The sequence below is a fragment of the Chlorocebus sabaeus genome, chromosome 9 (assembly GCF_047675955.1).
Source record: "Chlorocebus sabaeus isolate Y175 chromosome 9, mChlSab1.0.hap1, whole genome shotgun sequence".
Lineage (NCBI taxonomy): Eukaryota > Metazoa > Chordata > Mammalia > Primates > Cercopithecidae > Chlorocebus > Chlorocebus sabaeus.
The window spans coordinates 78539403-78563239 of record NC_132912.1 but is presented as its reverse complement, the minus strand read 5'-3'; the positions used below and the strand labels follow the sequence as shown (position 1 = coordinate 78563239).

Sequence of the window (23837 nt, the reverse complement as noted above, 5' to 3'; positions counted from 1 at the left end):
GTTTTATTATTATTATTGTAAGAGTTGGGGTTGACATAAAAGTTTCCCACACCTGCACTGCCCTGCCATGTAACTTGTGTGAACCCATAGTGAAATAAATATATAAACAAATTGTCTGCAACTCTGAGCTTCTAGACCCTGTAAGGAAAACAAACTTGTTTTGCTATATTGTTGAGAAAATAGATTGTAATTCATTAATATTGGAAGGCGTTTAAAAAGAAAAAAAAAACACATGGGTTAGCTGTCAGAGTAGCCTGGAGCTCTGGAGGTAGCTTGATTCTCTGAGGATTAACACCTATAGAAATAGCAGTGACTTCACAAAGGTGAATAGTTGTTAATTTCTTGGCACTGAGTAAGAGGAACAGATGGGCAGTCAGAGGGGAAAGATTTTTTTTTTAAACCACAGAGATCTTTCACTGATTAGGCAGAAGAGTCAGTGGCCCACTGGTTAAGGGGGTAATATGTAGGGCTCTCCGACTAAGTTTTATTGGCCTTAGTGGAAGTCTTGCCACCTACTGCTGGGTCAAGACTAATGGGGACCCCACTTGCTGTCAACTCTGTCTGTGGGACAGTGTTTCCTGTCTGGGGTGGGCTGCAGCACCCTCATGCTATGTAGTACTTGAGTGTTTTCATTTAGGGAGAGCTTCCTGGTGACTGCCAGCCCAAGTTAGTATGAATACTTCATTATGAGGCAGTGTGTGTGTGTCTGTGTGTGTGTCTATTAGAGATAAGTTGCTTAAAGCAGGGGCTCTGGATAAAGTCCAGTTGCCTGTGTTGAAATCCTTCTGCTACCAGTAACCATTTGTATGGTCGGAGACAAGTAATTTCATCTCTGTCTCAGTTTCCTGGTCTGTAAGATGGGGATAAGAATCATGCCTTCCTCTTTGGCTTGCTGTGAGTTTTAGTGCAGTTATTGTATGCAAAGCACTCAGAAGAGTGACTTGTACAGAGAAAGTGCTCAGAAATTGTTAGCTACTATTATTATTCACTTAGCTACTCTTATTATTCATGTATAATACTGAAAACATTCATTCAAAGAGCATTTACTGAACTCTGTGATAAGCCAAGCCAGTGAATTATATACACATGTAAAAGTAACAGTACGTCTATTGCTTTGCACTTATTATTTTTTCTATTAAAACTGACTGGAGCCAGATATGCCATCAGTAAGGGTACTGCTCTCTCCCTAGCAGAGCTTTTTCTTGGTAGAGATCTGTCTCACCTAAAGAACAAGAGCTGGTCTAATTCTGGAGTCTTAGGATTTAGGTTCTGTCAGTAAGTACATAGCACTGAGCTTTCAAGGAGAGGGCAGGCATAGGTCCTCGAAGAGTGGCTGGAAGGAGGTGGGGTTGTCTCTTCCATAAGTGAATTAAAGTCCACAGACCCACCCCACTCCTGCCCACCAGCACACCTAATGCACCTGTTTTCACTCACTGACCTAGCAAATGACAGATTATGACTCTAGAGGGAAAAAGATGTGGCCTGGGGACCAGAGTTTTTGCTGTCCCCAAAGCCAGCCCTTCAATACCAAAACTTTACCTGGAGTCTTCTGAATCTAAAAGGTCTCTGATTGGATTGCAGGGGCACCCACCCAGTCCTTTGTGCTCCATTCCCCCCTGTACTTTGAATATTTGTGCTCATCAGGGTGTTTGTGCATTGCATGTGGGGACTAGATTATAGCCTTACTGAGATACCAAAGGCCTTACGTTTCCTGTCTCCATTCCCAGTGCAACCTCAAGTCACCGGTTTATGTTTCCAGAGCATAAGCATAAGTAGTAAAGGTGAATGCAGTTTTACCAAGTGCCCAGTGTGACAAGTATACCACGTGTGAGGTTGGCGGGATCAGTCTATGAGGACAGGAAAGAACACTATGTGGACATATTTATTTCCATTAGTCACTTTTTCATTCAACAAATACACGTTATGCAATGCTGCCTTTTGGGTATTGTGCTGGGCAGATAAAAGACACATCCCACAGGGTCTTGCCCTTAAGGATTCTCCAGTCTAGTATAATAACATGCCAGAAACCACAGCTAAAGTACAAGGAGTACAGTGATATGTTCCGTAAGAGAAGGAGAGAAAAAAAGTTCAGAGGGGAGAGTAGGAGAGGAATTTGATTTTGAGCCCTGAGTGGTAAGATTTGCCTAACCATACCTGAAATACTGAAGTACTTGCCTTAGTAAGAACAAAGGGCTTTTTCTCTTGATCAAATCCCATTTAGAGTTTACGTTTGTGTGACCAGAATATTAGGTGCTAGTCTGTTCTAAATTTGTAATTCTCAGAATCTGCTGGGGGAGTACATGTGCTTCTCTGAGTTCTGAAAACAGCTCAAAGAATGGAGAAAATAAACCCAGTTTGGGGATGACTTCTTGTCAGTTCCCGGAACCTTTGCCTTTTTTTAAACACAGCATGTTCGATGCAAGTTCTATCGAAAAGACCTTTGGGATTTGAAAGCTTTTCTAGAAATAAATGCCTTTTAGGTTTAAGTGCTTTTTGCCAAAATGTTAGGAAGGGAAGATCATAGTAACAAGTCTTAGAACAGAGGGGATACTGTTTTGTTTGTTTTAATGAAATGCCTCAGACCTGCTACCCCAAGTTCTGTTTGTCAGCTTTCTGCTCAGCTATTATTTTGATAAGGGACTTGAAAGTACATCCTTCCCTCGTGGTCATTAAAGTCTTAACGCTTGGGTCAGTTGTGGAAACACTTCTGTGCTACACAAAGTCTTCTAAACAAAACAAACAGCCCATGCCCTGGCTCCAGGCTGCGGACCGTGTCAAATTCATGGAACGTGGCATCGTGCTCTGACAAGGGGAGCAAGAGGTCAGGATCCACAAAACAGGCCGGATGAAATCACCAACCCCGTGCGGGGAGGTGGAGAGAGCAGAGCCCTCCCTACCAGTCTGGCAACTCCAGCAAAGTCCTCAGGCTCATCCCACACACTCCGTGCTAGTCACTGCTGTGTGTTTACATGAGTAATGGAGCTGCCGGGGGAGGGGAGTTGTAAGCAGAGCGCCGAGCCTCGCAGCTCGCATTCGGAGGGAAGCTGACATCCACACCAAGTCGAGACTTCCAGGGATGTGGCCGGGGAGCAGTCACATGCTGTAGCTTTCATGAGCACAGACATCAGTCAGGCAGATGTTTGTCGACTGGAATGGGTAATCGCTACTTTCTCTTTGCTTGATTTTTGTTGATGAGCTTGTTTACCTTTGGTAATTCCAGGCTGGCTTTCTGGGATGGACTTTCAGAGCAGCGTTTAGGGGAATGAGAGGAGAGAGCGGGTGTGGGAAGGGGATCCTAAGCCCTAAAGCCTCTTTTTAAACTTTTGCCTCTCTGATTCTGAAGGCAGCTCTGCTTTACTGAGCTTTTACCAACAGTAAAACTGTTATCCGGAGGAGAAAATCAAATTAGTAGGATTAATTGTGTTTGTAAAATGAGTACAATGTAAAAATGTCCTAAAACCACTGGTTAACTACCTAAGTAAGATTAACAACAGTTAAGAAGGTTCATGTTGTTTAGATGTGACATTGTCATAATCACTCCTTAAGTAATAAAAAGTGTGGGTACTTTGAAAGATCTGAACAAAATTGTTTACGGTGTAATTCATTAGCTTGGAGTCGTTCTGAAGTGGTTGGTTGGTTAGTTGGTTGTTTTTAATTTTGCTTGACTTGGGTGACTGATGAAGTTAAATGTGAAAGCTGATGCCGGATAGTCATAGCTCTCAATAAACAGCAGCCTTTCCTCCGACTTTCTGTATAGATCTTAAAAGGAACCAAGTTGCTCAGCATCAAGGATGAAATAGAACTTTGATTTGTGTCTTGTCTTTTCAAAAGTGTAACCCCCATGGAATCAAGCTAACCCCAGTGTAATCTTTGGATGTTATTTTAAATAAGCCTTAAGATCTTCATAAAAATATATTGAAAAGGAAAAGAGAGCATGCTGATTTAAATGTATCTGCCAGATTTGTTGAGATTTGAAACATGCTGGTTGCGGTATTATTAGTAAATATATGTAATAATATTTTCCAGCTTGCTGTTGTGAATGCCTCTCTCTTTAGCTATCTCTCTACTTGTCTGTATGGTAATTTGAGAGAATGCCCTTGTCTCTGAATATTTTGTAAAAGAGATGTTTTCAACATTTCATTACTATGATACCATAAGGGCAGGCATGTCACTTAGGTTTCTGAAAGCAAGATACAAAACAAAAACCAAAGATTGAGCTCAAAGCCTGGCTCAGTTTTTCAGCCCCAAATGCTTCTTGTCCAACAACGTGGAAGGATATTTTTCTTACCATGATCCTTTAGAGCTAAGAGCTTCGTGTAACTTATATTAATTAGACATGTTAAAGCTAAATAGATTAGCTTTGGGAGATATGTACAGAAATGTATACTCTACCAATATGTAAGCATTCAGAGAGAGAAGCATGTAATAATGAGGGCTGCCTGCCAATATATGTACATTTCTCTGAACAATTAGAAGGGATCACTGTAGTGAGATTCTGGGTCTTTAATAAAGAAACCCATGCAAATGAAAATGTGTATCAATTGTTTTCCATTTGTTTTCAGCGCCAAATCTTAAAGGCAGACCACGCAAAAAGAAACCATGCCCACAAAGAAGAGATTCATTCAGTGGCGTTAAGGATTCCAACAATAATTCCGATGGCAAAGCCGTTGCCAAGGTACGGTCATTCACTCCACGGTATTCATTTCGTTGCATCTTTTTATTTTTGCTTTTTCTCTTTATCTCTCTGTGCCTGTGTCTTGGAGGCAGTTTTCAATTCAGCATCTGACTTTGGTATTCAGAGCTTTTGAAGCTCTATGCTGTGCCTGTTCCTGCCACCTCCCTTCCCCCTGGTTGCTGTGGGGTGGGGGAGGTAGGCATTTTGATTAGTCAACAGAAAGACTTCCTACCTCCCAGTTTGGCCTGTTATGAGTAAAGGACAGATGATTAAGCACCCACGTCATTGAGGCTGAGATTTCATAGTGGGTGACACAATGACATAGTTTACTCTGCTTGTGTCAAAAATAGACCAGCTGAACCGTCCTCTTTCTGAATGTGTTCATCTAAATGTGTTTTGGAGATTAACAGAGGATGAAATTAGAAATAGCTAGAATTAATCATTTTAGTTATGTATTTTTCAAAGTCACTTCTAATTTACATTAGACTAAAATTAAAGATACATAGCAAAATATTTAGATGTATACATACGCCTACAAGCATTTATATACTTTTAAAGATCTCTGTTAATCCTGAATGAAAGTAAATTCTACACTGTTGTTCAGGACCCAGGTCCATTTTTTGCCTAAGCATTCTTTGGAATCTTGAAAGTGCATGCCTAAAGTATTTAGCACAACAAAGGGTAAAGTATCACTTTATATTTTTAGACTTACCTTTCTGACTTTTGTGGGCTTGGGTCAGATTTCCATGGTTCTGTTTACTGCATTTAGGTGTTATTTTTGTGCTAAAGACAGCAATAGTCCCTTTAGGATTTTAATTGAAGAACAGATTTCAGCTGACACCAGTTTCCAGATGAAAGAATCAAAGAACTAAACTTCTGAAAATGGGACCATTTTGATTAGTGGTGAATTTGGAAGAGTCTGATGTAGAAAAAAAAACAAACAAACATGAATTCAGTTCTGTGTTGACAATCTACTGTTCCTCTGCCATGTACTCTACCTTCTTTCCAGTGTAATGAAGTAAATCTTAGACTTTCATATTCTAAAAAATTTTATCTTTAAGCATCATTGTTTCATTAGGAAATTCTAAGAACTTTTTGCTTAGAATTTCTAAATACTTCTAAGATTCCAAAGGGTTAAGAAGAGATCAACTAGCAGCAATATGTATTTTCCATTTTCTGGCTGAAAACAAATCTCTTTCCCTAAAGTTATTTTTGTTCTGCACATTCAACTTTCTGCTAGTTAACTCCACATGGATACCATGAATGACATTTTCTTGTGAGTTGGACACCTCAGACCTAGAACAGACTAGAACTGTCTACCTAGGACTTTGGTTTCCATCGTCTTGAGGGATGTCAGCAGGAACAGTTCATTCCGTACTATGTAGTTTGCAAGAACCTGCAGAATGGAGCAAGAAGGTTTTAAGACCGTAACATTCAGCAGAGCTTGCACTGCCCATGCCTTCTGTTGGTGCCCAGCCCATCCTTCTTGGTTGACAGCATGTGTTTACTGCAGCATATTCTGTACCTGAGCCCAGCAGGATAAAGCTCCTTTCCATGCCACGTGGAATCACCACCACCATCCTTATGCCTCTGGGAATTTTACAGAACTTGTACATTTGATCTGAAGGAACAGATCTCCAATGTTTCTCTCCATGGAAGGCAACTCAGAACTCACTGTTGGGTTCACAAAGCCGAGAAGAACAAGAGCCTGCTGTAGAGATGGGCTGTATTTGATGTTCACTGACTTCTTAACAGGAAGGATAGAAGTCAGTCCTGGGTTTTCTAAGTGACACCTTTACCCCACCCCTGCAACAGTGCTGCCCATCAGCATCTTTACAAAGAGATGGATCATTCTTCCACCATTGGTGTTCAGTGGAGAACAGATAAATGTCATGCTGCAGTCAGCTCCTAGGGACTGGTCTAATGGCTTGGCTCTTTTCAGAGTCTTGGATTACAGTCATGCCTTGGCCACTTCCAGTGGGTCTGGCAAGACCACTTAAGCAAAAAGATCAGTTGGTATGAAGTGTGACGAGCTTGTCCGTTGGCACCAACAGACAGATGTAAAATCCCTGCAGAATGAACAAGCCACATCTGGGACAAGGACAGTCATTAAAAAGCATGTGTGCCTTCATGTGGTCTTTTCTCATGAAGCACAACAGTAGAGATTATAAGTCTGTGACCACCTAATCATCTCTTGAATTGGAAGCAGCATCTTAGAGAACAGTGAGCTCTTTGACTTTGTGACCGAGACCCGTGTGACTATTTCTTTTTAAAAGTGCCTCAAACAGATCATTTCTAACTAAGCACCAACTTCATGCAGCTCCACACAGCACAACTCTTACAGTGGGACCCACTGGATTTATTGTATTCATGACTGGAAAAATAAGTCAAGTGATTTGCCGCTCGCCATCAAAACGTGGCACCCCTTCAATGACAACATGAAAACTAGCTTTGCAAGACCATGTTTTCCAAGGTAGAGAAAATTACATGGCTTCCCAAAGATAGCAAGTGTTACGTGGGGAGGAAACTACCAATTCTTTGAAGATATCATGACTGTGTTCAGCCCAAATCCTGCCATTTTTTCTGGAATCATCTTAAAGCAGTGAACCTGAGGCCCAGGACTTTCATAGAGTGATCTGTAACAGAAATCTTGGCATAGGACCCTAATAAAAGGCCTACATTGATAGAAGGCAAATTATTTTTAATATCCCATATGCATTTTCTGAAGGGCAGAAGTATATTACAGGTGGTTTATATTCTAAAGGGAACACAAAAAGGGAAACTCTGGTGGGAAGTGTGTTCATTTAAATCATAAACATACTTTCTATATTTCACAAATGTGATACTTTCATCATTTTCAATATTTTTCCACTCATTTAGTCCTCAGAACTATTCCCAGGGATGCTCATTTTTGCTTTACTTGCTTCACTAAGGAAGAAACTGAGGGTCACCTAGCAAGTTAGCAGCCAAACCAAGATTAGAACTCTAGCTTTTTGTATTGCTGGTTCAGCACATCTCACTGCCCCAGTTGAAGGCTGGATTAGTTATAACTCAATCCCGTGGAAGGACATGGTTAATATCAAATAGGTGGTGGATCATTGAAAACGTTAAATGTTGATTCTTTCATTAGCAACTCCTCAATCATTTTGGAAACCCCAAAGCACTTAGTGAGCTCAACAGGTATATGGTGCTCAGGTCAGGAAAAAAAGATCTAGTAATTAATTGTCACCATCAAAACACTGGGCTTTCTTAGGTCAACGTGAAGACTGGCTCCCATTTCTACTACCACCTGCACTGTAATAATTTCATAGATAGCAATGCTGAGAATGCTTTGGGTAAATGGAAAAACAGATAGAAAGGAACTTGATTTAGTCCTACCCAGAATCAGAATCATACCCTAAAGAGCTCATTTATGTTAACTGGAAAAAAAAAAAAAAAATGTATCAAGCTAGAACAAGAAAAGAAGCCTCTGTCCGCTCGTTCAGTTCTAAGTACCTGGCCTCCCCAGGAGCCGCATGCCCACTGAGATTCAGGACGGAGTTCAGTAGGCAGCAGCCTGGCTTCACTTGGAGCCTTTGCTATGTAGCAGGGAGTCTGGGTTACTTTGGACCTGGTTCGTGCACCCCTCTGTGTCTTCCTTCTGTTTCTGAGTGTTTCTGCACAGATGAGGAAGAGGGTTAAGCAGCTCTCTACACACCAAGGAGCTCAAACCTCATTCTCCTTTTAACAGTGGTTCTTCTGAGCTAATAATATAGGTAGTTGGCCCATGATCACTGCACATGTAAGCCTCTGTTCGTTTTATACACAAACCTGAGAGATCTACTCCTTTATGTTATAAAATTGGGGTTTGGAGCAGGGCAGACCTGAGTTCTAAACCCAGAGGGTCTGCCCCTTCCAAGCCATACATGACCTCACTGAGTTCTAGTTTCCTCAACTGTAAAATGTGGCTAAATATCTCCCTTTTACAATTCTTAAGAACATTAAGGGTAGAGTGTGTGAAACCCACAGCACTGTATCTAACTCATTGTAGGTGCTCAATTGAAAACTGATTTCCTTCCCTTTTGCTCAATATACAATAGAAGGAATGGAACTCCTTGACACATTGGAAACCCCCTAGATTTGTCTTTTACTTTTCATTTGATAAGTCACATTTCTAAGTGGTAGGCTTCATAATGCCTGGTAATAAGACAGGCTTTTTAATTGGAAGTTTGTTTTGATTACCAATTTAATATTTGTATTAAGAGTGTCAGAAGAGTATAACATTTAAAACCACAAGGCTGCCTGGGCTTAAATTCCAGGCTCCCCACTTACTAACTAGGGCATGATCTTGTGATGTTGTACATGCTGCTCATCCTGTCTCCCTCCGTTTCCTCATTTCTAATACGAAAATAATAACTACCTCATTCGGGTTGTGAGTATGAAATAACACATAAACAGCGTTGAGAGTAGAGCCTGGCTGCCCAGGAAACACTCAGGAAGGGGTGGGAGGCAATACAAATTAAAACTGGAGTGATGTTATGATTTCAAGAAGCCATTAAATTATAGATTTCATCAGAACTTTAGATCCAACAGCCTAAAATTTGGCAGTGAAAAATGATGACAACATAAAGTATCACAGGATGTTCGCCTTAATATAATGTTACAGAGTACAAAATCTACATGGAAAAATTGTTTTAGTCCCCTTTCCACAGCCCCTTAAAAGTTAAAATCTTACCTAGAAGCCCCATTGAATCAGTTTCATAGGAAGTTTTACCTTTGCAGGACCAGTGGAAGGAGATTAAACTTTGTATGTTCACTTGAGAGAATAGGCAATGAGGAGCTCTTGCAGGGAATGCACTTTCCTTTACTAAATAAGCATAGTCTTTTATGTTCTAAATGCTTAGGAAGAAGGAGCTGCAGGGAAAGAAAAAGGGTTCGAAATCCTGAAATAGACAGCGTTGTAGAATATGTGGGACATTTTTATTCATAACATTTCCCCAGCACTTGCCCTCTTCTCTCCCGATGTCAGTTACAGAGATGTAAAGAATATTGGAATGTACACATTCCCCATGGGTGCACTTGAACTCAGAGTCTGACCCTTTGTACTTCCCCCTTTTACAATTAAAATAGCTCAGCAACTTAGCGTTATATTTAACGACCATCAAAGGCCTCTTGTAGAACATGGCAGTGAGGAGGGAACGTTAGGTTAGCCGCTCGATATGCCAAGTTCCCTATCTGCCTACAGTGTGGAAGGAAGAACATCTGGAGCCTTTACCGCCCTTTATTTTTTAATTATGGAGCTTTATACTCACTCTTCTTGGGTTTTTAGCTGACCTCTACTCTTTCTTCTGTGGCAAGTTAACATCTTATTCTTAGAGCTGACTGATAAAGCAAGAAGCCCTCATTAAACAGTGAGATCTTTGTTTCCTACTGAGGGTGTACCCCCGCATCACCCTTGGGTGGCAAACAGCAGAGGCCTTGCTGGTATTGCTGATGCCAGCATCTGCTGGTATTGACTTGTTTTTCAAGGTTGCTGGAGAGAATAGCAACAAGAATGGTTTACTACAAAGAAATAGACTTGCCTTTCATTTTGATACAAAGTATGAAATATGGTACTCTGTTAAGGAGGCAGGGTTTGTTCAAGGACATTAACTGATGCTTCTCCTTAAGAAAATAAAATGTATTAATATAGAGAGACAAAAGAATGTTTCTACCAGATACAAAGCCTTATCTCTCATTTCACATCAACATACTTGTCAGGAGTCTAAAAGAAGCTGGCATAGTTTGGCAAACTATGACCCACTTGCTGGCAATTTCTGTCAATAAAGTTTTATTGGAACACAACCACACCCATTTGTTAACATATTGCTGATGCCTGCTGTCCTACTAGAGTTGAATAGTTGCAACAGAGACTGTGTGACCCAGAAGCCTACAATATTAATGATGTGACCCTTTACAGAAATTTGACATCCCCTGGCCTCAGACAATTCATCTTCAGTGATGCCTCTGAAAAGCTATTAAAAGCAGGGATAATTTACTGGTTCACCGTTAGCACTCACTGAAAAGTGTTGCTGGCTCTGTCACTAGCTCTGTCTTGGTAAGCATCCCAGGGCTGTGCCTCGTCTGATGTGGCATATTTTCCCTTTTCCAGGTGAAATGTGAGGCCAGGTCAGCCTTGACCAAGCCGAAGAATAACCATAATAACTGTAAAAAAGTCTCCAATGAAGAAAAACCAAAGGTTGCCATTGGCGAAGAGTGCAGGGCAGATGAACAAGCCTTCTTGGTGGCACTTTATAAATACATGAAAGAAAGGAAAACGCCGATAGAACGAATACCCTATTTAGGTTTTAAACAGAGTGAGTATACTTGTTTTCGTTTCTGAATTATCAGAGCTGCTCAGATTCTTTGAATTGGAAAAAATAATTTTGACTCAGGATTATGTTGAAATCCTAATCTGGGGATAGTGCTCTCTGTTTATACTAAATCCATAAATGTTCCAAGCCAAGAATTTTTTCCCTGCCTTTTTCCGCTACATTGTTCCCTTCTGGGACAGTTGCAGTGAGATATTTATAGGCTTGAATCCACTGATTATGACTGGAAATAGACATGTTGAAAGTTTCTCATTTTCTGTTTTGTCAATCTTGAGTGTCTGTGACGCCTTTCTTGTGAGATAATAATATGACGTAGCTTTATCAGGCACAGATGTTGCCTGTGAAAAAAAACAGCTTTTAAAAGGAGGACATTTAAAGATGGACAAAAGAACCACGAAGAGAAAACACATTTCCTAAGCCCCAAATGTGTTAAAAGGTAAAAAAATCCAACTTCAGAGAAAACAATAAATAGACAGATTGGAACAGGGGGCCTAATTTTGGATTACCTTGACATGTACATTTAAATGTAAATGTCATAGTGTATTTGTAAGGAGAATGGGAAACTCATAGCCAAACAGAATTCCAAATCAAAGGAGAAGAAATTCAGATCCTGCCTTGATTTTGCAACTGAATATATATTTTGCCTCTGTCTGGATTTAGTGGTGCACAAAGCGATGAGCCTCTGGCTTGAAATAGTATTTTCTCCAAACGTATCTTCCTAGATTAAAAACGTGTCATTTTGATGAAGAATGTCAAACCTGTGTGTTTTACATAACAATTTACATACCTAATAGCAATTGGCACTGATTGCAAGAGAACACTCACAGCCATTATAAACTTATATAACTACGAATGATTACAATGTTTGTCTGAAAACTGGTTGCTTGAAATAGAAGTAAAATTAATGTACTATGAACAGCTTTGTTGCATTATGCATTGGTTCAGATTAAATCAAGGCCGAGGCAGGGCTCTTGATAGCTCTGAAGTAGTGTAAGGTTCAATGAGGCTTTGCGAACATGTTGTGTCAAAGAGCCTTTTAAAAAAAAAATCATTTTATTCTTCATTTCTCTTACCAAGGAATCACTTGAAGTTCAATTTTCCCCTCATGTAAAAGAATCAAATCCATAGCAGTCCCATTCTATGGTATTTGGTATAAATGAACAGGGTTGCTGGCGATTTGGTATAGTTGTTTAAGAGCATAAACATATACAAACTCTGCAAAGAGAAATCTGTTTGAAAAAAATATATTTGCAACATCACACAGGCCAGTTAGGGGACTAAGTGGGTTCATGACTCAATTCCTCTCTGAATGAATGTCTTCCTTCCCTTTTGTCTGTTATATCACTGTGGCCTCCATGTGAAATACTTGTTTTGCTACTCACTGCCAGCCACCACATGTTGGTGAAATACTGTATGATCCTTTAATACAGTGCTGCCATCAGACATTCTATTAAGAAGGTAATCATATATTCAAGTGGCTGTTATTTATTGATTATGGAGAGTTCTTATCTGAGAGAAGCTCTATATATTACTGTTTAATCAATGACTTCTTTCTAAGGGTTGAGCAAGACCAACCCCAGTTTTGAAAGCCCACACTTTTTCCCAAAGACACCTAATTTAGCTTCTCTTGCTCTGCTGATGACAGTAGGACTAAAACTCTTGCCTTTATCCTAAAAGTAGAACCATTTTTGTAGCTTTATAACTGTTTCTTAAGAAATGTTTTAAGTGGTAATAATAGATTCTGGTGTTGAATGCCCTTTGGGCAAATTGTTTCCTAAGAACTTAGCTCTCTGGGGTACATTAGTATTTCTTTTTTTTTCTCTTTCTCATTGAAAAAAAAATGTTTTAATTGACATTTCTTGGAAATATGTTAATGCAATGCTTATCTAAATACTTATTGTCCCTCTAACAGTTAACCTTTGGACTATGTTTCAAGCTGCTCAAAAACTGGGAGGATATGAAACAGTAAGTGTTTAAGCAACTTAAATGAAATAATTTTGCAATCTAACTTTTCCGCTCTCTTTGACCAAAATGGAGAACATACAAGGGCAAACCATCACTGACTGCCTTTTCAAATGGCTCTACACTTCTGGGGGTTTATCGGGCCACTTTGGAAACAGTCCCAATTAGTTCCAGGTTTGGCAAAATTGTAAACTTGTCGTAAAAACTACAAGTGGAAAACATATGTAACTCTCCCCTGTCAGGGAAATTAGTTGGGTCTGTAATTTTTTCCCATGTTGAGAAAGGGCTATTATTGTACAACAAGCCAAGATTGCATAAAAGAAATTTCCCTTGGCAACATACCTGACATCTGTTCATGTCTAATATGGGAAATGTATTAAAGGCTTTCAAAAGTAATCAGTATTGGCCATTAAGGAATAGAATGCAGCAGGATCTCCTCTCATTCTAGGGCAAAGAAGCTTTATTAGACAAGGGTCAGTGCTGCATAAACAGGAAGTTATCAAACTTATTCAGAACAGGCTCTGACACTCTTTATCAGCTAATTCTAACTGACAGCAATGGGTTATTTTTAGCCTACAGGAAAATTTGATGGCCGAGGATTTTTACAGCATGTATTTTGAACCAATGAAACGTTAGAGCAACAAACTGAGATTAAAATCTTTAAATAAGAAAGAGCTGCATAAATATAGCCCACAGAGATGACATCTGTAATAAAATCAATTGACATAGGAAGATGTCGTCATTGGGAATATTTTCTCCTCCACACAATGATCAGATTAAGTTGTGTAGTTTCTTCTTGCAATTGAATAAGAAATTATTTTTTCATTGCCTAAGAAGTAATCTGGGATATCTCTGTACCATAGTAAAATGACAGTAAGACACACAAAGTCAAGAAAATGAAATTCATTTTAGCCCAAACGCAATAACCATGTTTCTTGCCAGATAAAGCACATTGTTCCACAGACTGATATAATGGTTTGATGTGTGGGTCTTGGAATGGCGAAAGAGGAGACAAGCATTATGTGGTTCTGATAATCTGGTATTTACTTGTTGAGCTATCTGCTATGAATTCTGACTAAAAATTCTTTGATATGAGTAATATGTGCTTGTAATATGTTTCATATATGGGGTATGTACACGTTTATAAAGAAATACACATGGACTACATATAAAATGTGCATTTCATATACATAAATTTACTTGAAATATTTATCAAGTGCCCTATGTAAAAATTATAATTTTTCACTTAGTTGAGTCTGTTGATAGGATCATGATATGAACTCCTTGCCACCGTAGCTCATAGTTTTTGGCAAAATCTTGAGCTAATTATAGCCCTCATTCATGTAAAAAAAAATGGTAACTTATTCAGGGTTAGTCTCATAAATGTAGAAGTCAACCCCACAGGCTAGACTTTTAAGTCTAGCTTTTAATGTTTAGAATAGGAATACACATTTTTATATGAACTATGACTACAGATAGTTATATGATATTGAACAATATTATGAAATGTCTTTTCACACTCAGGAACTTTTTGTTATTCACTGATAGGGAGAGTGCCAACAATTTCACAGAATCAGTTTTTCCTGCTTTTGTGTCTTCTGTATCTTCACAAATATTTTTTTTCCATGCAACAGCAAATTGATGTAGAATGTACAGAAGAAACTTCTGATAAATTTCATTGTTCTTTGAACAAATAGTATTTATCCTTTTGTTGGATGAATGAATGACCACACAATCAGCAACACACCTGACCATGTATTTACTGAGTACCTTATGTGTACAAGGCATTGTTTTAGACTCTGTTAGATGCAAGGTTTCAGTCAGGCCAGTAATTTCAGTCCTTAAGTTGCTTACCATCCAAGAGAGGCAATAATGATCAAACAAGGTGGGAAAAGGTCAGTGCCCGACACAGGTAAAGTACTTACTCATGTAGAGATGAGAGAAGGAAGGCTTGATGGCTCTGAGGCCATTTGGGAAGAATTCTGGGGAATGGATAGAATTGAGACATGAATGATGGATTATGCCTTCCAGAAAGAGAGAATGAATCAAATAAGGGAAAATATGTGGAGGCAGAATAAAGTTGGGCATGGTGGAGAGTTTGAAAAACATAAACTAGAGTGATGAGGTGGCTGGGACAAGTGGCCCTGAAGGGAAGTTTCTAGAGAGAAGGATGGAGAGAAGATGGAACCAAGTAAGGAAAGTCCTCTGATGCTAGGTCCCTGATGTTAGGCCTTCAGATGCTAGGCCCTTTCATGCTGGGCCCCGGATGCTATGCCCTTCCATGCCATGCCCCAAAGTTATTCGTTAGGCTGCAGAAACTACAGAAAGTTGCCAGCTGCCCATCTCTGGTGATAAGAGTCACTCCTCTTTCTGGTACTGTGTGGGTGCCTTCTCAGTGGGAAATTTATGCCCTCCTTTTAGGCAGATAGGCAGATAAAGGGAAGGCAGAGAACTCTTCCTGAATCTGTTGTTCTCTGTTGCCCTCATCTCAAAATAATCTTTATGCCAACGTGGCATAATTTAGGGGTGACATATTCTGATCCCCTTCACTGGAGCTGGGGAATATGAAAGATCAAATTGGCATCTGCTCTCTATCTGGTCATGAACAGAATTTTAAAAGACATTTCTGCTTCATCCCTTCCTTCTTTCCTTCCTTCCTTCTTCCTTTTTCTTTCTTTCTTTTTAAATGTTTCATGCTGTAGATTGGCCCCGCAGATACTTAAGTTTGCCACCACCGTTCTACATTTAAGCTTCGGAACCTCCTATAAGTACAGAATACATTTTTCTCTTGGCATATTTTGACTAATAAAACTGTGAGATGTTCAATGGGCATTGAATTTTGAAGTCAGTCCAGGAGATGTACAAATAATATCCAAAGTCTGAAGGCTTAAGTTGTCATCACAGAGTTACTAGAGGACACTTATCTTTGACATGATCTGGTATCAGAAATGAGTGTAGACCTGTAGTCATTGAGAACTCAAAAGAGATCTTAGAGTCTTCTAGCTCAGTGGCTCCTAAAAGCTACTCAAGAATAGGGCTCATGTTTTTAATGGGGAACTTTAAGTGGTTGTTTAGACCCCCACCCCAAGATATAAACTCTGAGTTGGGGCATGGGCCCAAGACATAGAGAATCCTTTTCTTTTAAGCTGCCCAGGTGATGTTAATTCAAATCCAGTGATAACAGTGATTCGTAACACTTAGCCGAGTATTTCCCATGGCTCTTAGCTTCAGCATGTGACCCCTATCTAAGTCAAGTATCAAAGACTTTTCTTCATGCCGTTACTACAGAAGCAGGCTAGAATACTCATATTTCCTCGGCTCAAGAGCAGCAAAGAGTTCCTGACAAGTATTTTGGCATTTGGTAAAATGGTAGTCTAAGTTGGAACTCAGTAAACTATTTTTATTTTTATTGAGGGGAAGTGTAGAACTATAGTACTCTCAAATTAATTTTTCTCAAATTGGCCTTTGTACCAAAAAAAAAAAAAAATGCCTGCTGTGCCCCAGTTCATAGCCTCATTTTACAAGTGAGAAAACTGAGGCACTGGGAGATGAAATGAGTTGCATGGGTTCATCATGGCTTTCTTCAAATTCTGACTTGCTGAGGATTTGGTACACAGTTGTCTCACGACTCTGTAGCGTTACTGAAAGAGATTTTTAAATGATTGTTCTTTGTGCTTTCCATTCCTAGCAATCTCTAATCTAAAATGCTTCCTACATATTTGGGGCAATGTTTTGGGGAAAGAATCCGATAACCTGCCTTTTGTAGCATCTTTTAGTCTGTTTTGTAGCATCTTTTAGTCTGTTTTTTGTCTAACATTTGTAGCATCTTTTAGTCTGTTCTTTGTATCTAAAATGAGCTTTACCAGATGTACTAATTACTAGCTGAGATTTTTATCTGATTCTGGAGAACAAAATGTGTGAATTCAGGAGATGAGTCAAGAAGTATGGATAATGTAAATATTCAATAATAGTAAAAAGCTGCAAGTATAAAAGCTGTAGATGTATTGCTTCTGCAGTTAACTTGTGATTGGATAAAGACATCTCTCTGGAATCCCTTCTGGCTATGAAAAGAGGTCATCTTAATTGGCTTGTTTTTGTTTGTGGTTATAAACTATTCCAAACCTTCTGGTTTGAATTGCGGATTATGGATTATTTCATTTCAGTCCTCTACAACCATCAAATTGAATTTTTCTTAAAAAAAAAAAAGAGGAGCAGAAGTTTCATTGTAAGCCTTTATAGCATCTGACTAATGGCTATATGCAATTCTCTCCATCTCTTCTGCCTTTGCTGGAAATGTATAGAGTGTCTCTTCATCCTTTGGTTGAGAGAACATAAATATATTGAATGGATTTGATTTCCTACAAAACAATATTCTGGCATTTTGATTAATTGACAACAAGGACCCTTCCTTTGCAATGTATCCAGCTTTTCCTTCCAAACGTTAGAATATGGATCACCTACAATTGAAGAGGCAGAGCTGGATAAATCTTTGCTGATGAACTAAAGAGGCCTTCACTTCAGTGTCTGGTGAAGCAATTAATGCTGGAAGAGTAGCTTGGGGTATTACCAGGATGCAGCATATGGCGGTGGTTTGCTAAAGTGATTTCCATTTGGCTAACCACTTGATGGCAAGCCAGAGGCAATATCTGGAGAGAAGGTAGAGTTGAGAAATGGGTCTTGAGTATATCTTACCCTGGAGGCACAGTGATACACAGTGGTGCCTTCTAAGAATGTCAGTTAGCCACCCTTTCTCTTCCCACCAGTGGGACAGGGCCATTATTTTTCATCTGGAAGAAGAAGCCTCTTTCCTTGCTGAAAGGATTAGGCTTTGACATCAAATTCTGGCTTTGACATCATTTTTAAGACATCCTCTGAATCTAACCCTAGTTTTCTGGACAGGCATAGCCTCTTGCTTAAATTCAAAATTCTCCAGGCCAAAGATGATGTCATGTACTTTTGAAAGACTCCAGTTCCTGGAGTACTACCAGGAAAAGAAAGTCATCTTCCTTGAATTCAGTCCACCCTCAAGGTGTCCTGAGAAAGAAGCTGTTTCTCAGAACAGCCCGGGCAACATTGCTTTCAGGCAAACTCTTCTCGACCTAGTATTTCCTACACATTCTTAAGCCATTGCAAGAGTTAAGTCTGAAAAGATTTCTGATACCTATTTCCTCACCAGACTGCAAAAATACCAGCATTATTGCATTCCTGCAGCCTCAAAGATAGAGAAATCAGGCTCCAAGACTTGCATGTCTTGAGTTAAAATAGTGATTTTCTACTTTTTTTAAGTGACAGGATATTTTCATCCAATAAAACTGTGGAAGGGACAGATTCTTTTTCCACTCACCAGATCAGTCTTCTTGGCCAGGTGGGCAGTGTGGAGAGTTACTTTCAGGCTACCTTTAAAATGCTACCTGGGTTCTAAAGACAGGTTTTTTGTTTGTTTTTGTTTTGTTTTGTTTGAGGCAGAGTCCTTCTCTGTGTTGCCCAGGCTGGAGTTCAATGGCATGATCTTGGCTCACTACAACCTCTGCCTCCCGTGTTCCAGTGAATTCTCCTGCCTTAGCCTCCTGAGTAGCTGGGCTTACAGGCACCCACAACCATGCCCAGCTAATTTTGGTGTTTTAGTAGAGACAAAGTTTCACCATGTTGGCCAGGCTGATCTCGAACTCCTGACCTCAGATTATCCACCCATCTCAGCCTCCCAAAGTGCTGGAATTACAGGCATGAGTCACCACGCCCCGCCTCTAAAGAGAGTTTGAAAACCTTTATTTTTATAAGCAATGAAAATGTTATGAACATAGTAGGTGTGCAGTGCTTTTCACAGATTCTCTTAGGTCTTACCTACACTGGGGAGAAATAACTTTCAAATGTCTTCGAAGTGAGATTAAATCTCACATGTACCTAGATTAGTTTGTTTTACTGGGATGTAGTCTGCTCAGTTTTTCATCTTGTGTTATGGTTAATTGTATGAAGTTATGCTTCCCACCAAGCTATGGACCCTTGAAAGTAGTGACATCTCTTTCTTTTCGTGACACCATCTCACACTCTACCCTCCATCCCTTCCTTTCACCTTCATACCTCTGTACAGGCGTAGTGCCTGAAAATGGTAAGCAGTGGTGGATGGTGATATTATGAATCTGTCATCTAATTGAGGACCTTGAAGAGGAGGCACGGTCCAAAAGAAATAACTGTGTGGATGAATTTGGCTATTTTCTTTAGAAAACAAAGAGTCAGGGTGGGTGGGGTGGCTCACACCTGTAATCCCAGCACTTTGGGAGGCCGAGATGGGCATATCATGAGATCAGGAGATCGAGCCCATCCTGGCTAACATGGTGAAGCCCCATCTCTACTAAAAATACAAAAAAATTAGCTGGGCATGGTGGCAGGCGCCTGTAGTCCCAGCTACTCTGGAGGCTGAGGCAGGAGAATGGTGTGAACCTGGGAGGCGGAGCTTGTAGTGAGCCAAGATCGCACCACTGCACTGCAGCCTGGGTGACAGAGTGGGACTCTGTCTCAAAAAAACAAAACAAGCCAAAAAAAATTTAAAAAAAAAAACAAAACTAAAGAGCCAGAAGTTCTCTGTTCCCCTAAAAACCAAATATAATAGAAGGTCAGGTTGAAACACGAATTATAACCAGGAGGCCTGAGGCTTAGTGAGAGAGTTGATCAAACTAGCCCCTTGATTAGGTCAAATTTTCCAGCTGAATGGGGTTTGGTACTAGACACTAGGAGGCAGATGTTGGTTTTATTCCAGATGGAATTTTAAAGCTTACCCACATCCAGACAGGACATTGGACAACAGAATAAAAACTTTAAGCAAATGCATAATAATTAGGCACCATTGAAGCATGTTTCTACAGAAGGCAGATTTACATGAAGCTGGGAGATGTTACCATGCCCTGTTCTCTCTCCTTATTGGGCTCTGAGACCCATCATGGGTTTGGACAATGGCGGAGTTTAGACATTTCTTCCTGTAGAGTCCATGGCTAGTGTTTGATTTACATCTAGAGACCAACAAAACAGAGATGTGTGCCCAGGAGACCTGTGTACTTAACAGCATTTAACAGTTGCGAAGAGCACATTTTATGACTTTCCCGTGGAAAGAAAATATCTCAAAATGGCCCAATTCATCCAGGCCATTCAGTGGAAGCTCAGTAAACAGAGGAACCACTTCCTTGAAGGCCCAGACTTGTCTTCACTCCAGATGACCCTCCCTGATATAAACTGTATTTAAACACCAGAACTTACTAAGTGCTAGGGGCTGACACAGACCCCTGGCCTACTGCAGACAGCTTATTAATGCCCAGCGGTGCTTGATGTTGGCTTCCTGTAGCTACAGTTTCAAACCTAGTATGAGACAGATTATTTTTCCCTCCTGTGATAATGCATTATTTATTCCTAAAGGGCCTTTTCTTTTCTCTGATAGACAAGTGTGTCACAGGGCATTCCCTTGTTTAGATGGTAGGAAGGGGAGGGAGGCACGGTCAGTTTCACACCCTAAAATATCCCCGGCTCTCTTGCTCATCAGTTTTCACAATTTGTATTATTTTATTGATATATGTGTTCACTCGATTGTGGGTATCCCCTACTAGAATACAGTGGTGTTGCATGCTGGCTCTGCTTTTCATTGCTGCCTCCCAGCTGTAACATTTGTTAGCACAATGCCTAATAAATGGGCGATGTCCAATAAATTTTTGGTGAATTAACGGATGAGTGAGTGGTTGGATTCTGATATAATTGAGACTGATTTGTGACTCAGTGGTGAACTTCATATAGAACTTCCTTTTTTTTTTTTTTTTTTTGAGATAGAGTTTTGTTCTTGTCGCCCAGACTGGAGTGCAATGGCACGATCTTGGCTCACGGCAACCTCCACCTCCCAGGTTCAAGCGATTCTCCTGCCTCAGCCTCCCGAGTAGCTGGGATTACAGGCATGCACCACCACGCCCGGCTAATTTTGTATTTTTAGTAGAGATGGGGTTTCTCCATGTTGGTCAGGCTGGTCTTGAACTCCCAACCTCAGGTGATCCACCTGCCTCGGCCTCCCAAAGTGCTGGGATTACAGGCATGAGCCACCGCACCCGGCCAGAACTTCTGTTCTAACTAGAGATACAAGTGGTCAGGGTGAACTTTATGCTTTGAGAATAAAACCACAGAACACTTAATTCAACCCACCACCTTAGATTGATGCTGTCCTCTTAGCTAGATTTCCTCATTGGGAAAGACTGAAAGCTAAAGGTTGAGAACTCATAGCAGTAACTGTGATTCCCATAGTTACCTGCCTCATTTGAAGGAAAAGGCTCCCAGTGTTCTGTGTTACCAACTTGCTACAAGCATGGGCTATTCTCAGGTCATTCTGATGTGGAAGCTGCTTTATGCAGTGAAAAGAAGTCCACTGTTGAGACCAGAAGACAACCATGTGGGTCCTAGTTTTGGCACTCTGCTGCTGTGTGTCATTGGGCAAGTAGGCAGCCTCTCTGAATCTCCCTTCTTCTGTGAATGAGATTCCTATAACCTGCCTCATAGGCTATGGGAGGATTATATGATGTCGTGGATATGAAAATCCTTTATAAAATAGACAGTGTACACAAGAGACAAAAGGATGATCAGAGTGATGGTTTCTTAAGTGATTGCAGGGACACACACAGGCTGTTTTCTAACTCTGTTGTGTCCCCCAGGGCCCATAGGTCTCATCTGAGTGAGGGGAATCTGGCGGTGTGTTTCAAAGGGCCTCAGTATTCTAGGGTCTTTGAGGAATCGTGCAGGCACTTGGAGGTGTCCTGTTTCTTCTCCCTTGATATGTGGGCCTCAAATAGGTTAGCCTAAGATTGTATCATTTAAAGGTTGGAGGCAGATTGTAACTACGTATAAAATAATTACCAAAATACATATTTTGAGTGTTTTGAAAGGGGTTGAAACCATTTCTTATAATCTAAAACAAACTGTAAATAAGGAAGATTTTATTTTCAGTTGCACCTGCTGGTAGGTGGTTCTGTCTAGTGAGAACTGTTGAAACTGATTGGTTCAAGAATGCTTCATGGGAAATTGAATAATGCACACCTAACATTGTCTCGAGGTCCTACTTGGGCCTGTTGAGAAGGGTCTATGGAAATGAAGGGGTTCTTTTTATTTGAAATAGAAAAGGTACCATTTACCCCATAATATTTAACCACCCATGTCCTCCTCCTCACATTTACAATTACAGAGCCCCAGTTGCAAGTTGAGGTTTCTTAATTTTTTTTTTTCTTTGATTGCTGCCTTTAGCCCCTTGGTGAACTCTGCTGGCAGCCTCGTGGGTATTTTTCAAAAGAAGCCTCCTGCTTGATTGTATTAAATTCCACTGGCACCTTTGCCACACCCTGTCCCCTACACATTCAAACAACAGAGTTTTCCCATAACCCTGTTGAGAAATGTTCATGAGGACCTCAGAACTTGTTCTGTCTTCCAAATTTCAAGGAAATACTAGACTTACTTGGATGTAGTTAATGACATGGTTTCCCCAAATTAATCATTTGCCAGTTCTTGCATCTGTTATTTTGTAAAATCTTAATTTATGTACAAAAATAAAATTAAAGGAAAAAATAAAACAAGACCATAGTGTACAGCTCAGGATATTACAAGCTGTTTGTTTTTATTCACTCAAGTCAATAATGTACATAGCTAGCATTTTAACTGTGGACTATGTTAGTTTTCATATGATTTGATCAATATCCCATTTTCTTGACCTAAGTGAATAAAAATAAACAGCTTGCAACATATACAGTTTCAGATTTTGGTTTTGTTTTGGTGGTTAGAGAAGCTGGCATGAAACTGTAGCCTGAGATGACTATAAATTCCACAACCAATTTGATCATTTAATTTAATCTGTGTAGTAATTTTATTTATTTTTTAAATTGGCAACACATCACATGGATCAAAAATCAGAAGACACAAAAGCATGTTTGGTGAAAAGACTCTTTTTACCTCTATACCCGGTTCCCCATTTCCACGTGCCTCAGGCAATCAATGTGAATGTTGATTCATCTAAACTGTTAAACTAAGATGTAGTTAAGCTAAAACCTGATTTTATTTTGATGCTCTATCAAATGACATAAAGGAACAGGGTATGAGTATGAGACCCTGACAAATCCACACGGATATCCAGGGAGGTATCTTAAATGAAATGCACTTAGGATGACAAAACACACATCCAAAAGTAGAATTCCATTTTTATTGTAAAGAAAAGTGCTGAAACCGAGATCTCACTATGAAACCATAAATCACCCCATATACTCTTTTGGACTTCTCTGTTTCTGGGTTTCCAGAACAGACTGTTCTCTTCTGACTGTTGCATATGTATTGAAGCCTGGCACTGTGAATCTCTTACGATGTAAGATTGAATTTCCCATTGCCATTTTTTCAGATAACAGCCCGCCGTCAATGGAAACATATTTATGATGAATTAGGCGGTAATCCTGGGAGCACCAGTGCTGCCACTTGTACCCGCAGACATTATGAAAGGTAAGAAATCATTTCATGGAATTGCTTAGTTAAAAGTGTGTTAATTGAAAGGAGCTTCTGGTCAAGGATAAGACCGAGGAAGTCTAAAAGACCTTTTGGGAAACTGAAAATTTCCCTCTGGCATTTTACTTTGCATACCGCCTTGTGATTTTTAGGGAACATGGCTTTCTCTGGTTACAGGGGCTAAAATTAGATGTTCTTTTAGTTTGGTTCTATCATGTGACCACCTGCCTGACAATGCCTTTTTTTTCCCCCCACAAGCATAGATTACTCAGTATGTTCTCTTTAGGCTCACTTAACATGAGAACCTTTAGCTTCTGAAAAATCTGCAATGCTACTCTGAGGTTGACATT

General features: G+C 40.0%; 1 protein-coding gene across 3 annotated transcripts in view; it reads left to right on the top strand.

Annotated features, from left to right (window-relative positions):
• Nucleotides 1–23837, top strand: part of ARID5B (AT-rich interaction domain 5B) — a 192093-nt gene that overhangs the window by 141222 nt on the left and 27034 nt on the right. For 2 of the 3 annotated variants that reach the window (XM_007963331.3, XM_073019114.1), the window contains 4 exons: nt 4563–4675; nt 10806–11010; nt 12938–12990; nt 23387–23484. In XM_007963331.3, the coding sequence (XP_007961522.3) occupies nt 4563–4675; nt 10806–11010; nt 12938–12990; nt 23387–23484 (469 nt within the window). Of the gene's footprint in view, nt 1–2935; nt 3157–4562; nt 4676–10805; nt 11011–12937; nt 12991–23386; nt 23485–23837 lie in introns of those variants that run through there. The other variant, XM_007963334.3, reaches the window with a different exon arrangement.